Source organism: Notolabrus celidotus, chromosome 22 (assembly GCF_009762535.1).
Source record: "Notolabrus celidotus isolate fNotCel1 chromosome 22, fNotCel1.pri, whole genome shotgun sequence".
NCBI lineage: Eukaryota > Metazoa > Chordata > Actinopteri > Labriformes > Labridae > Notolabrus > Notolabrus celidotus.
The window spans coordinates 4,692,167-4,715,968 of NC_048293.1; the positions used below are offsets into that span (position 1 = coordinate 4,692,167).

Consider the following 23,802-nt stretch of genomic DNA (forward strand, 5'->3'; position numbering starts at 1 on the left):
GTGTCAAAACACTTAAAATAGTTGGTCCATTCATTCAGGGCATGACACAAAGAGACGATTCAGAAGTAGTGTATTCAAAAATAAGCTTCATTCATTGCACTGAAGATCCACAATCATGTTGCATTCTTTACATTTATCAGACCGGTCTAGTGTCCTCTGTCCATCAGCACTTACACCTGACTGTCTGACCTGCAGCCAGTCATTCACACATCAGAGCACTTCTGCATCCATTGAACTAATGGATCCAAATGTCCTGTGCCCTGAATGCATCATATAATCCACGTTGGCACCGTCACAGTCAACTCCACAGTCTACCCGTCTCAAGAGCGAAGTTAAGAAGCTGTGTGAGGTTTAAATATAAACCTGTGCTTGGGCTAATACACACAATGGCTCTTCACTGAGTCACTGAGAGTCTGACCCCTCAGCCCCATGCTCCAGAAGAAGCCCCTTGTACTCCTCACGGTTGATTCTTCTTAACCAATCCTGTGCTCTCAGACAGCTGCCCAGTTTAACGAGCAAACCCTGAAACTTGGGTTATTTCTGCTGATGGTTATATCAAGTAATCCCAGTCAAAGATACTTCTATCTTAGTTCTCTTCTTTTTAGCCAACAAGAAAGGCCCCGAAGTAGCTCGCCCTCCCGTCCATCTCCATGGCGCTGGCATTGCTAACGCTGATGAAGAGGCGGTCTGCAGGCTGTAGGAAGGCAGTACCAGCCTGATGCAGGGAGAAGAGACCAGGCTCCAGACCTCGAGGCCAGCAGGCACTGCGGGAGGACTTCATCAGGAGGATTGGCACTGTGTAGGAACTCATCTGTGGATCAGAAACAAAGACAGAGACACAACTTTAATCTACAAAGCACTGCACTGCATGTTACACCAGCATAAAAACTGATTCATAAGCATTCTATTTTTAATACCATACCAAATGTATCGCTAAATGTATTACTGCTGGTGCATTCAAAGACATTGAACTTCGAGTGTTGGTTGTACTCACAAGCTTTGTCATTTAAAGGCCATTAACCTCAAACACAGAGTGAATTCATTTCAGGATTGTAAAGCCTCATAATGAGCTACTTCCTACTTGGTAGTCATATTTTTCACGGCTTTTCAAGTCTTACTCTTTTTTTCTTCACTTGAATTAAAAATAGTCAGGACGCTTGGAGCAAACCACCGAAAAAAAAGGCTCATAATCATGCAGCTTATATCCTAGTTTGTCGTCATGTGCTTTTGATGAGAGGTCAATTATAACAGCAGGAGAGTACGTGAGATTAAAGCTGGTCCACTGGCTCCAGAAAAACATCACTGCCTCTCTCCGTGCTGCAGTAGTTTGTAAACTAACGTCACGTCAACTGCTACATCGACTTCAACACCAGTTGGTTAATGTTTTATCCATGATGCTATATTCATTTGAAATGTATTTGTATTAATTGTTTGTTTTATTCAATCCTTGTTTTTATTTTTTTTACTGTTTTTTATTGTTTTAATTGTTTTAAGTAGTTACTCTTTTCCTAAGCTGTTGCTTTAAGTTGTTCTTCTTAAATTCAGTGTGTCTTGCTAGTTTAATATGTCCCCCTGTCTTGATTTATTCATTATTGTTGGGTTTGTATGATGAGGAGAACTTTGCCAGTCTGTTTCTATAAGTTCTATATAAAATGATTGATTATTATTAGCATTATTATACTCTTTTCCTCCATGTATGATGAATATTGTGCAACATATCTGAAGACTGAATTTTATTCCTTTAGAGTTCTTTTAGGGGAATTTTATGTTTTTTTTTCTTTATCTTGCCTTGTGTGATTTTACAAACTGCTTGTTTTATTTTGCTGTCCCTTTAAAGCACTTTGCCCTACTTGTTGGGGGTCCATCGGGGCTGGGTGGGTGGCTGGTGTCCCTGTCACCCTCCGTCCCCCTGCTGCCCCCTCCCCTGCAGGAGCCTGGTCCGCGGCTGCCCTCGGGTTTCCCGGGGGTTCCCTCGCCGTCCTCTTTGGGGGGTGGGGTGGCGCGCAGCTGGGGGGATGTTACTACGGCAGCCATTGGGGTGTCCCTCCATGCCCCCGCGGCCTGGTCCATCAGTCGCAGGGCGTGGCTGGGGGGCGTGGCTGGGGGGAGTGGCTGGGGGGAGTGTTCGGGCCGGCTGGGGGGGGGCAGGGGGGATTGGCCCTGCCGCCTCCGCCCTCCCCCCGCTCCGGCGCGCCGGTTGGCGGGCTCTGGTCCTGGTCCTGCCCGGCTGCCTGCTCCTGGTGCTGGGCCCCCTTGGCCCTGGTGGCTCCTTTGGCTCTGTCTTGGGGGGCTGTGGGGGCGGTGTTGTGGAGGTGTTCCTTGGGGGGCTGCGGGATCTCTCCCCCCTTGCCCCCCTTTCCTCCTGCAGGGTGACCTGGGGGTCGCCCTGGGTGCTCCGGCGGTACCTGTTTGCTTACGGCCTGGGTCCTTGGCTTGTCCCCTGACCTGGGTCTCCCGCAGCGCGTTGGGCCCTTCGGTCTGACTGCTCTCGCGGCCGGGCCGAACCGCTCGGCTGATCTGACCCAAGTGGTATCATCTGCACCAGTGGTGGTCTTGTTACACAAATAGAACACAGCACGGCGGCAACCCTCTGCGACCCAAGCTTCAGTAATGATTGTGGACACTAAGGGTTGCTTAATCATTAGTATCACCGCACAGTGTTTTTTTGGCGTCATGGTGAGATGGTCCCTCTCCATCTAAGTGTCTTAGGTCTCTCTCTCCTTCTCTTTCCCTGCCCCTTCGTATATCTTTTTATAATCTTTCTTTTACTTTCTCTTATTTTTTTTTTTGGCCCACCTAGGTGTGCACGCCCTCTTTTACAGAACATGATATTAGCTGTCAATAAAAGATAGGCCAGAGTTCTAAGAGGGATGGTGATGGTCGCATGCACACAGTCACAAGCACAGAAGAAAAAGGTTTTCTTTCTTTTCTTTTGCTGCAAGAATAAATTGCATTAATATTTGACAGTTTGTGACAAACATGACGCAAACCAGAAATATATATGCAGACAAGAGAGAAAAAAAAAGCACTTTGTAACTTGGTTTAATTTAGCATTGTTGCTTATTTTGTCTAATGGCTGCTTTTAGGACGTCAACACGAAAAAGAAACCCCTGCAGCCCGAAATTTGAGGTCCGTAAAATGCTGAAAGGCTCCTTTAACTGCAAACAAGGTCAGTTACTTATTTGGAAAATATCTCCAAGGCTTTTAGTCAGTGCCAAATGATAACCCTGGAAAAACAGTACTGACTCTCCAGACTAGTGCAGAGTTAGGATGTGGATATATACTTTGATTTAGAGGGTTACTGTTCTACATTTATCTCTTGGTATTCACTTTTTAATACTTTTTTAGGGACTGCACCAGAAAAATCCCCCGCCGCCCAAAAAAGATGTTCTGTTTTACGCCATCACCACAACAGAGTTCAGTTTGGGGATTTTTCCAAAAGCACTTTCACAAGACCTGACTAATTAAAATTTATGACAGATTAAGGCTGTATTAGGATGCTGTTTCTTATTAAACTCTTTTTTTTTACACAAACCATGAGCAGAATTGAACTGAACCTCATTAGGATCAATCGTCGACTGTGATTGATTATCTTTCTCAAACAAGCACCAATTATTTTGTGTTGTCTAACCTTCTTGTAGATATACTGGACAAGCTGTGCCCCTTCTTCCTCCCCCGTCTCCCCCTTTGCCTCTCCATCAGTCTCCCCCGTGGAGGGCAGTCTGAAGTAGGTCTGAGCGTAGATGTAGTAGAGGCCTGTTCGGGGCACCAGCAGCTCTCCTTCTCTGAGTTCCATGTTCTGTAGGAAAGACAGACCTCTCTGGCCCTCCCATGCTCTGATCCGCTCTCCCAAGTACCCCTTGCTGCTCCGCAAGCCTGCAAAAGCATATAAACACGGATAAACAGACAGGAAAAAGAAACATACTTATGACAATTATGGCTATTCATGATGATGCAAGATCATTTGAGATTACAGGTTGTTGTGTTGACTGAGTGTGAACAGCCACAGCCTTCAAATGAGAAACAAATGTTAAAGTCTGTGTCTGTAAGACATGCAGATGTGAGGTTAAAGATTTCTTTGATATGTGTTTGAGCCAGGAAACAATCAGTATTTTTATATCCAGCATGTTTTATAGCTTCATTAACAAAAGTCATATTAAAAAGTACCAAAAGTCACAGAGGTTATCCGAGCATCCTGAGAGATGTGTATGAAGAAGACTATTTTTTTTTTATGGTACTCAGAAATACTTTCCATACGGACAAAAAAAATATCTAAATATAGGCAACCTAATGTAGACTGAAATATACATTCTGAAAAAAGTGAGGCACTGTAATTTTTATTCAAACTGTGCTCAAAGAGGAATAAACAATGCATCTGTTGGGGTCTAAGTTCTGCAGCAAATAATTCACATTTTGTGCAAATGAGATGATATAAAAATGTACAAAGCAATAAACTGATATTATTGTGTGAGGACTTTGCACCTTCAAAAAATTGTTTGAATGCTTTCAGTTTTATTTTATCTGTTGTGACTGTTGTGAATTATCGATTAAAGAAGAAATGTTCTTTTAATTTTCTGAATTTTATTACAGATTTGAGAGCAGAGTGTTTTTGGTGTGGTTTTTTTGGTGATAAAATAAACATCTTGAAAGTTAACAGTTGAAACTAAGGAGATCTTTAGACCAGAATTGTCTATTACACATATCCTAATACTATTAAAGACAGGAACTGTGGGTGTGTTTCTGCCCTGTCTGTCGAATGCTTTACAACTAAAAAATACATTCATTAAAATACATCAATTGTATAGGTAGAAATATCAAAGAGTTATTGAGACATTGAAGAGATAAAGGCCAACTAGAGGACACTGTGATAGAACAGCTGCACATGTGCAGGTCCTGACACACATGCCGGTATGAAGATGTTTCTCAGAGCAACATGGGAAGCCTTGAAGCACATTCCTCACCTCTGACCCCAGCTGAAGCAAGACAGCACTCGCAGGTGTGTGAGAATTGTGAACATGTCACTGTGTAGACTTATAGATGTCAATCATGCTTTCCAAGGTAATGACTCTACTGGATGTATTTGCTGGAAATCTTTGCGACTGCACTGTAAGAAACAATCCTCACCATCTGTTTTTGGAGTCTCTGTGGACGAGGTAACACCGGTGACATGTGCAGCAACTTTAGGAAGTGGGACCCCTTGGACCCCAGGACTCAGGACAGGCATCATCCCTGTTAGCTTGTCTGTAAAAGCAGAATCAGTTAAGAAACACACTCAGTGGATATTTTTTACTGGAAATAGATACACTTCCTAGTAGTAATAATGTGATGATTTATAGAGGCATTGTTCTAACCTCTCATGGCAGTGGTTATCTCCTTCTGGAAACGGTCAGCCATCGTCTGAAAGAAAAACACCCACGAAGAAAAAAAAGACAAAAACAGACTGTGAATGGGTGGTCAAATAAATTGTCTTGTCATGATCAATTAGGCCTTTAAGCTATCTTCGGATCCATGTTGTTAACATTCAATAATTCACCGGGGACCTCGTCACCCCCTGAGTCATACAGTCCCTCCTCGGGCTAAACAAATATGTCATCCATTGACCTCTCTAATAGCAGAATTCCCCTTTGGGGGAGTCAAACATGGAGCTGCTTTGCGTGTCGTTGGGGGATCTTTTGTAAATAACAAAGATGTCTGCTGCTGATGTGGAAAGTTCTGTATCTGGGATCACATTAGTAAGTATCCAACTGGACATTGATTTATTATATGCTGTATATACTACTGAAAAATGTCATGCCAAACTTCTGGGGATTATTTTAAAATAGCATACGTGAATTCTATGTTAGAAGTAGCTAGCTAGCTAGCCTAGTAGCTTACTCTTTCATTTCTCTGATTAGTCGTAGCATTTATTTTAGTGGTCCCAGTATTAGGTACATGCCCGTTGACAACACAACAAGGAAATTGAAAATTAACAGAGAGGCTCCACAGTGAAGACAGTCCTATAAAAAACGTTTTTGGATTTTCGAAGCTCCTGTGAAGATCTTTCATTTGTGTTCATGTTGGTTTTGGCATCCCCTGTGGACAAAGTGGTACCTCTTTTCTCATGTGTATGTAAATGTATCATTCATCGGAAAAACTCTGCCATTCAAACTCTGAAAATATAGGCAGCATGCATGTAATCAAAAGAATGACACCTACCCCTCACAGGTGGTTTTAGAATTGACAAAGAACTATATGGAAATAATAATAAAGAGGCCTCATTGTTGATTTTTGTCTTTTTTGTAACCGGATAAAATCTCCTTACAGGAGCTTTAAAAGAACAAATTAACCTCTTTCTAAAACAGGGGAAACAGGATCTTATCCCTCACACATTAACTGAAGTAAACAGGAAAATTGAAGGTAGGTTAAGAAATAAATCAAAAACCTTCTCTATGTGGTAGTGGAGCTGTTGCGTGACTTGCCAGCAGGGATCGCTTTTCTTGTCCTCCGCTGAACCTTTTGACTCAGAGCGCTGATTTGCGTTGATCAGACAAGACACACTGCTTCTGGAAAAACTCTCCTGCATCTATCAACAAAGGAGTGAAATAAACAAGTCCCACAGACGTGAATTGTTAAGAATGTAAGGAAAATGCAAGTTAATTTTTCTCATTTTGCCACACCAACCCTCAAAACAGCTAAAAAAAACGAGTCAACTTCTGCCATGAATGACTGAACCCATGTTTTCATTATCAAAATGAAATAGAACAAATGGCTTTTGGCTTGTTTACATAATGGCTCCTCAATTAACACACATTTTCAATGATATTCTAAGTCTTGATCAATTAAAAACAACATATATGCTTTGTTTAAGTACTGTCCCTTGGTAATTGGACAACATGCCGATGGTGGCGATGGAGACCATTCAGCTGGCAGATGTGCAATTAACTCTTAAATAGCCACAGGTGTGACTATGTAAAGTGGGCGTTCTACTGTGACTCAGCCAATCAGAGCTCAGCACAACAAAAGCTCATTATGCCTGCTGGAGTCTCACATATGTTGCTTTTAGGGTGTCACAGCCCCCGAGTCCTTAACTGGCCTCATTTCCTGCCATTGTTTTCTGTTATCTACTCTGCCAACTTTCTTCTCCTTCATTGTCCAGGGTAAGAATAACAGATTTTTTTTGTATAAGTGGGCCATTTACCTCATATAAACTTGTCTATTAGACTCCTAATGTGAAACAAATCTGCCTCTAGGGGATATCACCAAATAAACATGTCTACCGTATGAATCCTGCAAAGTCCAAATTGAAGTAATGAAGAGGTGTTGACTTTTTCTTCATTTTTGACCAAACTTCATTGTTTTCCTTGTGTAAACTGGTGAGGTATGCATGTCAAATAAACCTTAGATAACTATCACACTCCTTGCTGTGAGGAAAGTAAATGTGTCACCATTAGATCTGTGTCAAACCTCCCTTTCTTCTGTTACGTTGCATTCAGTTTGATGTCATGCCTCTGTGTTAGATTCAGGGGAATACAAACGCATATCTTACCGAGTTCAGGACTTTGTTGAAGTACATAAAACTGACGGCGACAGCAATGGTCTGGAGGAGGACTGCAGCGAGTATAATAAGTCCCAAACACTGAATAGAGACAGAAACGGCCATGTCCCAGCGTGAGTCAGTCAAATAAGTCCGAAGGAGAAGCCAGCATGGAGGGAGGACAAGTCAGATCAAGCTCTGCTGCATTTCTGCCCTAGAAAGAGAAAGACAGATAGAGGGAGAGGCAGTTTCTATGGAGGTGGAGCAGAAAGAAGAGAGAGAGAAAGAAGAGAGAGAGAGAGAGAAAGAAGAGAGAGAGAAAGAAGAGAGAGAGAGAGAGAGAGAGAGAGAGAGAATGGGGTTTTACAACAGCGACAACATGTCATTTATTAGATGGAATAGAAAAGCATTGGACTTTAAACTACACATGCAACTCCGTGACGCCTTCATGTGCAGTCGGAAATGTGAACACTTTAATTTGAAGCATGTGTTCAACCATTGACGCTCTAGGAGGTAGACATAGGCTGTAAGTTTCAGAAAGCAGAACCAATTTACTTCATTCACATGGGGACTAGGTTGAGGGCGGGAAACTGAAATGCTGCTATAATGATGCACTGTCTTTTGTTATCTCTATGTTGAGTCCTTTGAAAACAAGATATCTGACTAACTATTATCATTTCACCACCTCTCCCTTGATCATCATCACATAACCAGAGGCGTGTCCAGAACATTTTGACCGGGGTGGCCCAACTGAGGCTCTCACATAGGCAGGGGTGGCCAGTGCATTTACAAACATAACATTTACCCTTTCTGTCTTCACAACCTACCTTCATTAAAGTATTAAACAGTTGTTATATTCCTTTGGAGTTAAAAAAAAAACATGACTAAGTGGCAAAAATCTTCTAAGCTTAAGTTTTTCAGGACTTACAAAAGAGGTTTTTTCAAAGTCACATTTGAGGGCACTAATTAAGAAATCTACTGCCAGCCTTTTAACTCATCCCAAATTATAGATTTTAACAGAAACCCCACCTCTGACAAGGCAAACAGCCAATCATAGTTTAGGATTTTGGGGTGGCCCCTGGGGTGGCCAATTGTATTTCAAGGGGTGCCAGTGCCACCCTTAGCCACCCCTCTGGACACGCCACTGCACAACTCTTTGAACCTGGAAAGAAATATGGTAATATTTCAAGTTAACACCCAATATTTGATTAGCTATAGAACATAATGCCTAACATTAACTTTCAGCCATTTACAGGAAATAATAGTGTCCTAGCTTACATAATATAAGCAAGGAAGTGGTTATGCTAGCATTGGCAGGGCCAGAATTCTCTCATAAATGTTCATCTTTAGTTGGTGAATAGTTGAAAAGCAGTATATCACGAGGAACCTGTGAAATTGTCTACTTTTATACAACTTGTAGCATGTCAGTAATACTAGAGGTCCAAGCTTTCCACCCAAAGTGGGAAATTACAGGAAAATGCTAAATGGCGAATGTGGAAACACCAGAATCCTGCATTCTCCATAAGGGCCAGAAGGGGAGGAATTCATTGCAGAAGGTGATAGATGGGAAGACGGGTCTATCTCTCAGTTGATTTATAACCTCAGTTTAGAGTTTTGTAATGAGAATTGAGTCTCAATTTGGGTTCAAAAAACCTTAAAGCTCCTGTGAGGGTCTTACAGTGTCAGGGGATTTTGGGGCACCCTGTAGAAAAAGTGGTCTTTGTTGATTTTGTCCTGTATAGGTGACTAAAATCTCACCCTGCTGCAATTTAACAATCATATGTATCACTCAATGGAGGGAACATGTGTAAAAAGGCAGTCTCATTATCATGCAGTTAATCTCTTGGTCTGACAACCACCGCCCGCTTTGGTTTCAGGCATCAAAAGAATTGTATAGAAATAGCCATGCTTCTTTTCAATGGTGTTGTTTGCTTTTTAGGTAAAGATACAAAAAGATAAAGATACATTAATATTAACTTAAGTGTGTTTGACAACTAGCTAAAAACTCATCACTGGAGCTTTAATACAACATGATGTTTAAATAGGTCCATTTAGAGTATAAATTGATAATGGATGTTCTTTGAGGCACCCAAACAAGAGGAAAATATGACTTCTTAATGGGGATGTTGTCTTTCAATGTCTTAATGTGTTAATTCCTCTATTTGTGTGTGACATATGCTGGAAAAATTACATTCATATGGTATTTCACAATGTTTGTTTCTTCCTTTTAAAGTTCAAAGAATCCATGTTCCTCAAATAAGTCCTAGTGTCTCCAAAACAACCATGTATTATAACTGGGCTCATCCACTGTGTGCCAGATGCATTTCAACTCATTACAAATCCTTTTTACAACATTTCTGTCTTCAAATGTGGAGCTGCTCGGGCAGATTTCCACAGCAGTTGAAAGGTTTTTTAGGAGAAGAGTAATGAAGTCCTTGAAACAATCAGTGGTGAGAAGTTGTGTAACCTATACAGACGTTTGGCCTTATGTCTGTAATTTCCCCATTTTCACTTTGTTCCATTTTTCATTTCATCCCTTTGAAACTCACAAGCTGTCTTGGTGTTAAACATTCAAACAGATGGGGATAAAGTTACCAGAATAACAAATACAGTGTAATACGTTGATGCAACTAAAGTGTTATGTTGCTCCTGGTCTCTCTTTTCTTTTTACTTTTGATTTGCATGTTGACCTTCTGAGGTGTAGTTGTCATTTGACCAAAAGCACTGTCATTAGAAGCTACAAAGTCAAAGCTTTAGAAGCGCACATGAAGGCAGCATTACTGTGGAGGATAACCAGCATCTTACAGTGAGATGGAGAGCAGCCGTTTTAGCTTCTCTTTCCTGCCATTGTGGAATGATCTGAGGGAATGTTAGCCGATTAGTGCCAAATGACCCGCCATTGTTTGTGCTTCAGTGTAGTCTAAGTAGAGTTTGTCACAGGGGAGACATTCAATCTGCAGAACTTAACCTTGAGTAATCCCCACTGGTTCCTTTACTTTCATTTCTTCACCTTTGACCCCTGCTCTATTGTCAGTGTGAGGAAGTGAGATCAGAGCCTGCATATGCACTACCCTCCCAGTTATTCAGACCTGTGTGAAGACATGTGTAACACATTCACACTGACACACATGCAGCAATCACGTTTACACAGGTTGTTTAAAGCTGTATCAGGAAACTTTGGATGTGTTAGCGAGAGTAACAGCAACAGAAACACGAGTACTTAGTTTGTTTCCCTTTTAGTGATACTATCTAAAAATACAGAGGAGGAAGTGATTAGAGATTCTTGTGTTCCCTCAAGTGAGTCAATTCCCAGGCTTATTAGAGAGACGTTGGGAGACGGTGAGTGATATGTGAAGACTGTGTGGCCTCAGGCGAGGAAGATGACACCCTGAGAGACATGCCTGTCTACAGTCACATGGCAAAAACAGATGAAGAGAGAGAGACATTAAAAAAAAGAATAGCACCATTTTAAAGTGTATTAAAATGTATTATTCGACATTTTTCCTTATTATTGTTGTTTTGTAATTTCCTTGTCTGTCCAGTTCACGGTATTCGCACTACAGTCCTCACACTCCAGCCAAAGAGCTGATAGCAGATAGCAGAGTTGATAACTGTGATCTCACATTATGGAAACCTTCCCACGGAGGAAATACTGCTATCAATGTGGAGTTAAATGTTTTTACTGGCATATTTATGAGTTATGATTTATGATTTATGATTTATGTTTTTTTAAGTTATAATTTTTAGGTCTTTTACATCTTTATTTAGATAGGAGAGGACAGTGGAAAGAGTGGGAAACTGGGTGAGAGAGTAGGGGTGACATGCGGGACAGGGGCTGCAGGATGGAATTGAACCCGGGCCAAATGCTATATGGGCGCGCAACTTTTTTTTTATTAGGCCAAGCCCGCTCCCATGATGTACACTGCAAAGACTAAAAATCTTACCAAGTGAAATTGTCTAATTTCTTGTCAAAATGTCATATCCCACTTAATTTAAGATACATTTACTTAACAAGTAACATTTGAGCAAGATAGAGGGACTTGTTTTAAGACAATGCATCTTAAATATCTTGTTAAGTCAAACAATCTTGAAATTATTTTGTTTTGAGTTGTAATTTAGAAGAAACAAGGTTTATTTGACATTTCAGGCATTTTTGAAGCTGAGATCTTATTTATACAGTAGAAGATGGATAATCTTGATTTAAGACAAACACTTTACTTGATTTAAGTAAATGCATTTTATTGGAGAATGTATCAGAAAACAGCTCCATTGATAAAAGAAAGAAAGAAAGAAAAGTTGTTTTTTTTAAGGGTGGGTTACAGCTTTCAGGCACTGTTTCTTCTAAATCAGATCAAAATATACATCTTCAAACTACATGCAAACAATGAAACACCTACTTTTGAGCAGAGCTGGCTTATTCTAGAAAACAACCTGTCTGAATATTAGTATATCCAGCTCACTATGAGAACACATTATATCTCAAAAAGCTCAAATTAAACTTTGTAATCTTATTTCAAGTACAAGATGGTCTTAAACCTAGAGAAGCGCTGCTATAATACAACTCAAATGAAGGTGAATATATCTCAAATGAAGAAGTTGACATGAAATTTATTAGTGCAGAAATCTTTTTTGGGGTGAAAAATACTAATTGTTAGCATTCCTGTCTTATTCTGAGACACTAAGCTCTAAAATACTGATAAAACATTGCTTAAAATAAGTTTCCCCTGCTAATTTCAAGATCACAGTTTTCTAAATATTATGTCTTATTTTAGGAAATCTTACCAAGCAAATTTCTACTTGTTCTTTTGGCAGATTTTTGCTTATTTCAAGGTAAAAGTATCCTGAAACCAGTTTATTCTTGTTTATGGAGGGGCATTTTTTCCAGTGTATGATTTACGATTTATTATTGGCAGGGACGTTAAACAGCATTTAGCAATGTAATGTTGGATAGGCCTACCAGTTTATATGCTATGGATTGCTCTGGCTGGCTACAGAGGCTAGGCAACGATCTAGCTACTGGCTAATGCTAAACTACTTGACGTTATAATGAAGGTACCAAACAACCCTACTTTTGATACAGATGAAAGACATCCAAAAAGGAACACATATTACTTTTTTTTTACATCACTGTCTTGTAGAAGTTGTCAAAGAAGACAATTAAACTAGTAGAGGCATACAAGTGGCATATCACTGAGGGGACTAGTACCGCTCTAGCAACTGGCATATGCCACAGAACCACTGGCATATGCCCCAGTCACTTCATGGTATGTCACTCATAGGCCACTTATGGATCATGGTGCTGCTGCCATGAGTATGACATCAGAGGAAAATGGCCACAATGTGAATGTGGTTAATTAGCTTCCAACCTTTGGTCTCAGTCGGACTCATAGAGCAGGCTGTGAACAGATTCAATCCTCAACTCGTTAGAAAATATGCCTCCATTTATTCTTTTTTGTCTAAATGTAAAAGCTGTCAATCATTTCCAAATACATGTCCAGGCTTGTCAGGCTTTGAGATACTGTGTGAAGTCCACTGTTTGGATTTGTGATACAGCGTCATGTGTCAGAAAACATCCCATGTTTATAACCTTCAAAAGACCGCTTTAGTGGTTACACTTTTGTCATATTTTTCTCTCCTTTGCTTTCTTCCTCAGCTTCTGTCTGCTGTGAATTCAGAGTTGAAGGCCAGCTCTCATAGCCTCCCCTTCTGTGTTCACACAAGAAGTAGAAAAGGGAAAGTATGACACAAAGTGAACAATTTTAAGACATCAAAAGCACAAACACTGGAAACAGGGCGAAAAGCTAGTCTAGCACAGCTAATCAGCGCTACTTCTGATCACTAATTACTGGTATATCCTATTTCAAATAAAGTGCTGATGAGACCAGTTTCTTTTTTGAGAATATTGGAATGTTACTGTCTATTACAGTTTTTGGTTTTGATCAGAGAGAACAATAAACAGTGAGGTGAATATCAGTGAAGTAAATTTACAAGCAGCAAAGCCAGAGCACACATGCTTTTCGATGAATCCCTTCTGTGTATGAAATCAATTTTAGCTCCAGTGTGAGGATTGCAGACTTTAACACTAACCATGACAACTCCTCAAATTTACTCGTAAAACAAACAAACTATTATTGCACAAAGCTGAACACAAATGTGATCAGAAACACAGTTTGGTGTCATGAAATCTGAAGGGCTTGTACAACTCTGACCTTACAACATAAAATAAGTCAGAATCACAATTATTCACAACTCAAGTTTTTATGTGAAAAATAAACAGTATTATAAAAATTTTAGACTCCATTACTTCAACTATTTTACAATCCTTGAGTCTGAAATCAGTTTCAAAGAACAGTTGGAAACAGTCAAGCTTTAGGAGAGCTTCTGCTCTGAGATAAATAAGAGCAGTTTCCCCCCCAAAGTGAAGCGCTTGAATCATACCCAGAGGACAAATAATGGATTTAAAAGACAGATTTAAACTCTTTCCTCCCTCTTCTGTCTTCCACTCCCCTGTTCCCTCCCTCGAGGCCTGTCCTCCCGACATTCGTCTTGTTAAAGTTTTGGAATCTCCCCGAATTCCTGTGTGAGCACTACAGCTGCTCATTGTCTCGTTTTTAAGACAAAGACTGGTGCAGGAAAGTGCTACAGCAGCAAAATGCACGCACTCACTTGCCGGTGACTAAGTTAGTGTGTCGGTGAAAGGGTGGGAGCACAGACACAGACCACACAGCAGTTCATATTAAAGTCACAACCCATCTGAATCTGTTTTCATTTGTCACTGATGATCAATGAGGTAATCTGTCAAACTCTTTATGAGGCTGGAATTAGATAAATAGGATTAGAGAAAGATGCACAGTGAGGATGACTATCAAGATTTATGATAATGGAATTCTTTAATGGAAGATTGATCGACTGAGAATTGACTAAAGTAATAAACATGTTATTGATTAGTTTAATCTTTAATGGTAGGCCACAGTTTTTACATCCCATCACTGCTATGACATGAAAATGACTAATGTTTGTTAGATTTAAACCATATGAGGTTCATGTCGGGATCCCACCCCTAGAGGGGGCTGTTGCATTGATACAGAGAAATGCACGCTCTTTCTTCTGGAGCTTATGTTCAAACACACTGAAATCTAACTTCAAAATGTACTAAGGTACAGTTTTCATGTATAAATTAATTATATATTTTTAATGCTCTAAACATACACCATCACATCTCAAATGAACATATTCTACTTTGTACATGCATGCAGAGATTTAAATCCTAATTTTGTGCACTTTCTATTCAAATGATTTCAAATAAGTAACATATAAGCTGTGATAAATGTTTAACAGATATCTAGTTTTCATTAATGAAAAATGCACGTTACAGTCACCCCTGTCTGACATCTGTCTGCCTATAAATGTGCTTTTTCTTCATTTATAGATTTGTGATTGAGTTCTCCTCTCTCTCCTTCACTCTGCACACCTCCTCTGCAGGGGTGTGTCCAGAACGTTTTGACCGGGGTGGCCCAACTGAGGTGCTCACATAGGCAGGGGAGGCCAGTGCATTTACTAATAAATAACATTTACACTTTCTGTCTTCACAATCTACTTTCATTAAGTATTAAACAGTTGTTACATTCCTTTTGACTTAAAAAAAAAACATGACACGGTGGCATAAATCTTCTAAGCTTAATTCTTTAAGGACTTACAAAAGAGGTTTTTTCAAAGTCACATTTGAGGGCACTAATAAAGAAATCTACTGCCAGCCTTCTAACTATTCCCCGATTATACATTTTAACAGAAACCACACCTCTGACAATGCAAACAGCCAATCATAGTTTAGGATTTTGGGGTGGCCCCTGGGGTGGTCACTTGGCCAGTGCCAACCTTGGCCACCCTTCTGGACACGCCACTGCTCCTCTGGATCAATCAACACACCCGCCTGCAATCAAGCCAGACACCATTGCACAATGATCCAGCACAGACTGACAGTCAGAGCTGGATCATTGTGCAATTCATTTGGTTGTTGTTGCCAGTCCTGCTCAGCTATTTGTCTGCTTGTAATACTTGTCTGCCTGTTCTCCCCTGTCTTTCAGACTTTCATCATGCAGGCCTGCCAGCCAGCCAACTTCTCTAGGCACTCCCTCCCTCCCCAGCAATGGACCCCTGCCAGCCTCCCACTTCACCATCCCTGCATGCTTTTTTATTAACACACCTTTTGACACCTGACCAACTAAAGTCTGCTTCTGGGCTCAGCTGTGACACTTACAGCCATGAAATATAACCATCAAATTATTGAATGTTAAAGTCCCTTCAGTCATACACAACCTCAAAGTACTGTAAAAGGTGCAACATTTTCTCTGTGGGTTTTTTTAGGAGACATTACAGTAATTCTGGCTATCAAGAATAAGGCAGCTTGAGTAAAACATGGTTCACTAAAGTCTTTAAAATGCATCTTGTTACTTCATCAGATAAGACATTAATTGAATAGCAGTGTTAGGTAAATAAGAAAACAGAACGGTATTGCATTATGAGTGTAATTTCATGGATTTTATTGACAACAGCAGGACGATTTCAGACACAGGAAGATATATATGTCACACATAGAATACAAAAAAATGTAGATTTGGATGTCAACGGATGATATTCAAAGCCCTTGAGAATGTTAACAGAAAACACATGTATATTGCACTTGCAGTTGTTAGTCCATAAGAGTGGATACTGTGAGAAATTGCACACTTCCGCTGAAGGGACTACCACAGACAAGTAAACACAGCATGAAATGGGTTCATTCCATGTAACACTTTTAAAATCACATACCGAGTTGCTTTTGTTTGGTTTTGAATCATGATTTTTCATATTTTGGGCTTCATTTCCTGTTTTATTTTGAAAATCTTCCCTTACATTTCACATCCTGTCTTATATTCTTATCTTTTACAGTCAGTAGTTGTTTTAGTTTTCATTTCTCATGTTATTTTTTGAGTCAGTGCACCTGTTTTCTTGTTTCCTGTTTTATTTTGTAGTATTCTCACAGCCTTACCTGTCTAGTTTTACTCCCTGTGTTTTCCCTCCAGCTTGACTGCTCGTTAAGTTTCACCTGTGTCTTGCTCTCACACCTGTGTTTGATTACCCTGCTTGTATTCAGTCTCTGTACTTTCCTTTCTTTCGGTGTCACTTCATTGAGTCTTTTCTGCCTGTTTTTGCGTCTTTCTCTGATGTTCCTGGACTAGATTTTTCCTTTGGGGCTCCTGAGTGGTTTTTATGTTTCATGTTTCAGTCGATGGACATTGGAATTTGGACTCTCTGTAAGGTAAGATTTTGTTTTCCAGAATTTGTCTCTGATTGTGTCCTCTTTCTTTACATTTTTCTACTTAACTGGGACAACATCATGTTTAAACAGCAAACCTTGAATAAGCAACATGTGTAACAAATGGAAGGAAACTCAGTGCATTTTTGTCAGAGATTTTCAAGTCTGTCAGGGAAGACTGCTGCCTCGTGGCACAGGATGCACATTATGGATGTCTACAACAGCTGTGTACATTTCTCTCAAGAAAGGTGATGAAGTGTAGGTATTTAAAAACGTACGATATCATGATCCTATCAAAAGACTTCCTCAGAGCCATCGAAGTATTGCTAAAACATGCTGTTTCATATCCTTTCAGCACTGACTATGCATAGATCAAATGATCACAAAGGGGTTGCAACATAACATAACATAACACACTGGATCACATAATGAAATGTCTAAACTTCTGCTAACTTGAACTTTTGATCATGTTTGAGTCTTACACGTTTAAAAAAAATATAAAACCACCTTTATGAAATGGTATTAAATCTGTATGTCATACTTCTATGTGTTTAGTTTATGTTTGTGAAATGCTCACAGTGTTAGCCATGGTAAGGTTACAATATTTCACCTTTGGTAATCTTGAAAATATCACGTAAACGTCATAAGCACCAAGCTGGTGTGTGTATCTGCAGGTACAAGAGGGCCCTGAGCGTAGATCTTTTCTTATACAAAGAGAATATAGACAGTTCTGTGACTCACAAAGCAAGGACTAGTGCATTTGGTAACACTGAAACACACACTCATGCATGCACCCAAAAAAGATGCCGTCACTCATTCGCTCGCACACACACCCACTTTTACAAGTTGTTCTTGAGCCAGTCAATGTATCCCCTGACCGACCTCCTCCCCACATCAAAATCCAGTGGCCAGACTATAAAGCTAAAACACCCGTGGAAGCCGTTCTCATAGTGGTGGCTGTTAACTGTGACTCCTGCCTCCTGAAGGCGCCGTGCGTACATCAGGCCGTCATCCCTCAACACGTCGTGCTCGCATGTTAGGATGTACGCCCGGGGGCACTTAGCCAAAACCTCTGGTCCTGCTAACAGCGGTGATGATCTCACATCCAGCACACCTGGCATCTCCTTCACTGTCCCCTTAGAACCTTTTCCCACAACGACATGCTTGTAGTTCTTCTTGTATTTCGGGTGCAGGAGAACGGTCCAGTCTACCCGGGCCCTCAGCTCGGGGGTGATGTTTGAGTGTTGTAAGGAGCTGTGGTTGTTGGCCATAAGCTGGGGTAGCAGGGAGAGGTCAGCACCAAGGTACTGCAGCCAGAAGCGGACCATGACAGTTCGGTAGAGGATTGGTATGTATTCATTCTGCAGGTAGGAGGGCGTGTTGAAGTCCAGAGCCTGTAGCACGGGGTAGATCAATGCCTGGACGCTGAACTTCACGCTCATAGTGTCATCTGTGGAAATCTGGGGGGAAAACACAGACAAAATGCCGACCCTGTTATTGAGACAAAACGGCATTAAATCGCCACAATGGTGTAAAAGGGGGTTTGATGCTAACCTCTGTAGTAGTTTACATGATTTACAGCTCAAAAAAGAAATTTTTGCCCATTTTCTTCCATTTACCATCTCTCCAGAAGCCTCCTCCGCTGTTGTCATACTACAAAGTCATCATCAATGAGTGAACAAGTTTCTCTGTTTAAAATGACAGATTATGCTCCAGGGGCGTATGTTTAGGACCCTAAATCTGACCCGGACAGTTTAGAAGGGAACAAAAAGAAAAACCCAGAACAAAGAAGTCAGTAGGATGTTTCTGTTTGGTTAGTTTTATGTGTATCATGCTTATTTTAAGGTGATTCACCTCGGTTATGCTACAAATTAAGAACATCTCATGTCCTTCTCACATAATTCTCTCGTGACTTTTTTTGTACAAGCTGTTCTGAACAGCCTGAAGTCTCATCCTGGGGTTACTCAAACACATGTTTACCTCACAATCTGAAACTTTGCCCCTGTTTAGTATTAACATCTGAAATTTCAACTTCATATTTGTTTTAAAATATGAAAAGACTGATACCACCTCTTTAAGCGTAAAGAGATCATGTTTGTTGTTCTTTTATGCAAAAATGAATTGATTCATCTGTCGGGGCCATAATGTTGATTTTCATGTCTTATTTGTTAATCATGATTATTTCCTTTTTTGGTTGACTTAATTTCTGGTTTTGGGTTCATGGGTGGGGCTTACCTTTTAAGTACCTGTTCAGTTGTGTGGCGGGAGGTATGCAAAGAGGGTGAGTGGGGCTGAATATTTTTTGTCGACCGCCACCGTCATCGTCTTTATCATCGTTTATTTAGATCTTTTTTGGTATTTGATTATTTTGAGTCTTTTGTTGATAAATAGAAAAACTTTCCATGGACTTTGATTTTGATTTATAGCAAGACGCGTCACAAACACGAATCCACTTCTCTGCAGAATTTTCAATCTTAACCGCTTCATCATCCATTTCAATAAAATGGTGTGTGTCTGTGTACCTCCTGAGAGACCGCAGCAGCCAGGTTCCCTCCTGCACTATCTCCTGACACAGCCACACGCTCGGGGTCGATGGCATACCTGGTCAAAACCTCCTTGGACAGGAAGTGCTTGGCAGCAGCAAGGCAGTCCAGATACGGCACTGGGAAGTGCACCTCTGGATACAGACGATACCTTCACAGACAGTGGCAAATCAAAATCCACTAAACGCTCAGAAAACATTGACTCTTCCTACTAATTCCTAAGCCAACACTGGTGAAATCTCATCAGTGGCCTTAAATTGAGCTTTATTTAGTCTGTATCAGATGTTTGTTTCTGTAGCTTTTAATGAAACACTAGATCAGTGTTGCTCAAGGAGACACACTTACTCAACAGAGACCACAACCGCGTTGAGCTCGTCAGACATCATCCTGTTGATCGTATCATATGACCCCTTTTCTGAGGAAGTGTAAAAAAAGATGGGGAGAGTGGGAAAAGTGGAATAAATTCAAACACAACATAATATTTGTTCCCTTCAACAAATATTATTTTGTGTCTGAATTTTCCACTTATCAGAAATAATACTGAAGATAAGCAGACACGGACACATGCCACAAAAACTAAGTAAGAACAAATAGTCCTTGTGGAATCAGGACAAATCATTCCTCTGTATTTCTGTGTTATAAGATTACATCTTACCGAGTATTCATAGTAGAATTTATAACCCATTTAAAGAGAAAAAATAAAGGACAGGCATGTGTTTCACAAAATAAGATATGAAATGCATTTTATTTCTGTTCTTTCAGACTAAACTAATTCTACTCAAAGCGAGCATTGATGTCAAAGATAAGATAATCCTGTGTTATTCCCAAGAGGACGAATTCAGTGAATCTGTACTCACTTCCACTGCCGAGGGCCCAGCCTCCTCCATGGAAATACATCACCCCTCTCCTCAGGTGGCCCTCCCCTCCAGCCGGGGGTTCGTACACCCGGACTGGGACGCCATTGAATGTGATGTCGCTGATTTTCACTCCAGGCATGACCGCGCCATCAGTCTCAGAGCTGCCCATACCCTTTACCATGCCCTCGAAGCCCTCCGTGCTCTGTCTAATTGAACTGATGTAGTGGTCAAAGCCCAGCCAATCCATCAAAGACGCCTGGAGGAACAAGGAAAGATAAACAGGATCACCTTAAGGAGAGTTTCTCATGACATAACGCTTCTTTTCAGCTCACTTTCTTCTGTTTGCCATCTCTCTGGAAGCCTCCTCCACTGTTGCCATGCTACAAAGTGGTAATAGTTGAGTTAACCAGGGTTTCTCTGTTTTAAAATGACAAATTATACTCCAGGGGCTTATGTTTAGGACCCTAAATCTGACCCGGACAGTTTGGAAAGGGAACAAAAAGAAAATCACTAGCAGTTACTCGGGACATAAATGACAGATTCCAGACTTAGTGTGAACACGGGGTAGGAGACAGGAATACTGAAAAAGAAAAAAAGTCCTCATGGGGACGAGACACAACCGTCTTGTCCACTCACCTTCTGCCCTGTCTCACCATATCTGTCCTATATGCTGTACCTGATTAGCAGCTGGTAATTCATTCATTTTTAAACTGCACACTATGTCCTAAAGAAGTCAAAGTCTATAAGCCAACATAAATAAGTATGTGGTTAAGTACTTGTGTAAATAATGAAGTACCCTCTCTGGGATGGTGAGAGTATTTTGCACTTTTTGTATTATTCTTCTAACATTATTCTACATGTTTTTAACTCTTAGGATGTAAAGTTGTATTCATATTATCCCAACATACACTGTCTACAGGCTCTTTAAAGGGAACATATCACACTTTTTTCATCAATATATATTGGTCTAAGAGGTCCCCAAAACATGTCTTTAAAGTTTATGCTCAAAAAAACACTTTGAAATCAGATTTTGGCATGCCTGAAAAGTCCTCTTCTTCATTCCTCATCAGAACACTCTGTTTTCCCTCTGACCACGCCCCCTCCGGAAGTGGATGTGCCTCGGCTCTCCAGCACGTTGATCTAATGTTTACATGTTGGCTGAATATACACGGCTGCTCACAGATCACGTTACTTCAACCCTCTGAATCTGATCCAGAATCTGATCCTGACGGAGAGGCGCCTGTAGCAGGACCTTTCTGAACAATTGGTCATAGATTTAGTGTTTCTTGTTGTTTTATTTATCAGTATGTAGACGTGTGTCTTGGTACACAGCTACGAACATGTAGCTATGTGGCTATGCTAACTAGCGCTAGCACTTATCCATGATAAATAAAAATCATCCACTAGATCTTCAAATCTGCAGACGTGGGGAGTAAAACCGACCTCTGTGTTTATTAAGACAGCCTACAACTAGCATGCCTCCCTCCTAAGCTCCTTGTTAGCACACGTGTGCAGGGAATGAAAAACGGAGGAGGGATTCAGTATTATTTTATACAGTCTATGGGCTGAACAAGCTCCGAGCTCTGACTCCGTGACAGACTGGATATTGTTGTTACGTAACAAAAACACGGAAGTCTGAAACGGCTCGTTTCACACACATTTACAGAAAGGTGGAGAAATCAGAACAGGGGCAGAATGGATTTATTTCATTCTCGGGGGGTTTGTAGACATGCCAGGGAAACATATTTCAGGTAAAGAACCATTAAAAAGTCAATTTTGCATGATATGTCACCTTTAAAACATCTTTAAAGTATCTCTAAAATATGAACATTTTTGTACCTCATGGCTGCAAAAGAATATTCATCCCAGTTAGTTCAAACAATTTAAGATCAGACTTCTGCACATAATACCTCTGCTCATGTTTTGTAGCCTGCATTAAAACAAACAAACACATCAAAGCATACATAATAAAGAGATGGTGATCAATGTGGATTATTCTGCATCAGAACTTAATTTGATCTTATCTCAAAGTACTTGTTTCCAATATTTAGAAAAGAAAGACATTATTGAATTGTTGACCACAAAATACTGTTATCAGCTATGGAGCGGATTGCCCAGTAATAAGACACGAATGTGCAAACTCCCTCTGCCTTTGTGGCTCATCACTCTTCACCTACAGGGACTTTTTGTCAAAATGTGGAACAAAGTTGAAGGCCAGAAGTTCTGTGTCCGAGGGCGGCCCACAATGAACTCTCTGATGGCTGTTTGGCAACAGATTAACACCATGAAGTCGGAAACACGATTTTACAAGTAAACTGTTAATGTAGTGAAGAAACTCTTTCAGGAAGTTAGTACACTTCACACTGCTGTTACTAAAGAGCTTTAATGGATTCAAGCATGAAAAGACCCTCTAGTGTTGAGGGACACTGGGGATTAGTCACAACTTAATCTATTAAAGTATGTGTTGCTGAGGCGTTTAGGGGCATGAATAACCTAATAATAATTCAATTTTTTTCAGCTCTGCGTGTCATATGATCTGCTTTACACTACTTCAAATAAATGCACATTGTAGGACAGTGATAACGCAATAACTATCATTCTGAAAATCATCAATGAAAGAATAAAAGTTCTTCTTTCCAAGTTAACCACACTTTTACAACACTAAGTGACAGGGTCAAAGTCCATGTCTACACAGGCCTGGTATGTTTCTGTGTTATAGGTTACCACTGCCACTGACAATTGAATCTAACCTTTAATTATAAATATATCATGCAATGTTCTTTTTTTTTTGTAAAACATAAAGAATTTGATCATGTCAGTTCATAACTAATTCTAAGTGGTACACCTGCTGCATGCACCAGTTTTTTTTATGCACTCCTCTAACAAGCAGCACATCCAAGAAAAGGATTCCCCCATTACTCCCTGTTTCTCACCAAATTCATTGTTGTACGGAATCCAGCATCCAGCATCATCAGCTTCCACGGCTCCTGGATGTCATCAGGCAGTGGGATGTAAACATAGTAAGCAACCGACAGCGTTAGAGAGACAGTGAAGATAACCGGCAGCAGCCTCATCCTGAGTCTGACAGCTTCAGTGTTCAGGGTGCAAGAGCTCACTCAGTAGGTCCACACTGACTCTGCACGCTGTAGGACAGACTCTGATTAGTCAGTGGAGGGATAGGAGGTTCACAGTGAGTACAGTGTTACTATGAAGGACCGCTATGCATGGAATTATGCATTTCCGGTAAAAGTCTTCAAAATAAAACATGTCTCTATGTTTAAATAATAGACTTAAAATTTAAATCTGACCATTCACTGTTGATATTAGAAAGATGTGTTTAAAAAAAAAAGAAGATCAGACGTACTCTGCGCGGATCCACAAATCAATTGTTTAAAGTATAGGCCTTTCTTTTACCTAGTAAAAACCCTGCAGCCCAAAGACGCACCTCAATGGAGCTGGTTGTAGATTTTGAGATTGTTTTTGATTTCCTTCTTCATAGACTGTTTCTTTATTTGATCCTTTTGAGGCTTTGACCCCCTTTGAGAGCACAACACCTATATTCAATGAAGAACATGTTCTGTTGTTCTTGTTGTA

The 23,802-nt window shown here is 40.4% G+C and overlaps 3 protein-coding genes and 1 long non-coding RNA gene across 4 annotated transcripts in view; 2 read left to right on the forward strand and 2 right to left on the reverse strand.

Annotated features, from left to right (window-relative positions):
- Window positions 1-53: 53 nt before the first annotated feature.
- Window positions 54-7,835, reverse strand: LOC117806026 (tumor necrosis factor ligand superfamily member 10-like). Its single transcript, XM_034674685.1, has 6 exons — window positions 7,526-7,835; window positions 6,422-6,562; window positions 5,352-5,397; window positions 5,125-5,241; window positions 3,632-3,876; window positions 54-811 (listed from the first exon to the last, which is right to left on the reverse strand). The coding sequence occupies exons 1-6, from the start codon at window positions 7,637-7,639 to the stop codon at window positions 602-604; spliced, it is 873 nt and encodes a 290-aa protein (XP_034530576.1). The 5' UTR covers window positions 7,640-7,835; the 3' UTR covers window positions 54-601.
- On the forward strand, window positions 6,965-15,756 carry LOC117806027. Its single transcript, XR_004629584.1, has 2 exons — window positions 6,965-7,136; window positions 15,598-15,756. It is a non-coding gene; the product is annotated as an uncharacterized LOC117806027 (long non-coding RNA).
- Window positions 15,757-16,029: 273 nt separating this feature from the next.
- On the reverse strand, window positions 16,030-23,415 carry LOC117806025 (neutral cholesterol ester hydrolase 1-like). Its single transcript, XM_034674684.1, has 5 exons — window positions 23,142-23,415; window positions 20,209-20,464; window positions 19,697-19,766; window positions 19,331-19,502; window positions 16,030-18,268 (listed from the first exon to the last, which is right to left on the reverse strand). Exons 1-5 carry the CDS (start codon window positions 23,280-23,282, stop codon window positions 17,648-17,650), a joined length of 1,260 nt encoding a protein of 419 aa, XP_034530575.1. The 5' UTR covers window positions 23,283-23,415; the 3' UTR covers window positions 16,030-17,647.
- The window catches only part of LOC117806023 (serine/threonine-protein phosphatase 2A regulatory subunit B'' subunit alpha-like), a 122,548-nt gene continuing 115,194 nt past the window's right edge, over window positions 16,449-23,802 (forward strand). The window contains exon 1 of the mRNA XM_034674682.1: window positions 16,449-16,811. The gene's annotated coding sequence lies outside the window, so the exon portion shown is untranslated. The remainder of the gene's footprint in view (window positions 16,812-23,802) is intronic.

Coding starts and splice junctions, on each gene's coding strand:
- LOC117806026 (XM_034674685.1), bottom strand. CDS start 7,639: ATGGCCGTTTCTGTCTCTATTCAGTGTTTGGGACTTATTATACTCGCT. Junction 6,563..7,525: donor TCAACAAAGTCCTGAACTCG/GTAAGATATGCG, acceptor CTTTGTTGATAG/ATGCAGGAGAGTTTTTCCAG. Junction 812..3,631: donor TCCAGTATATCTACAAGAAG/GTTAGACAACAC, acceptor TCTGATCCACAG/ATGAGTTCCTACACAGTGCC.
- LOC117806025 (XM_034674684.1), bottom strand. CDS start 23,282: ATGAGGCTGCTGCCGGTTATCTTCACTGTCTCTCTAACGCTGTCGGTT. Junction 20,465..23,141: donor TCCGTACAACAATGAATTTG/GTGAGAAACAGG, acceptor TTGTTCCTCCAG/GCGTCTTTGATGGATTGGCT. Junction 19,503..19,696: donor GCGGTTGTGGTCTCTGTTGA/GTAAGTGTGTCT, acceptor CTGTCTGTGAAG/GTATCGTCTGTATCCAGAGG.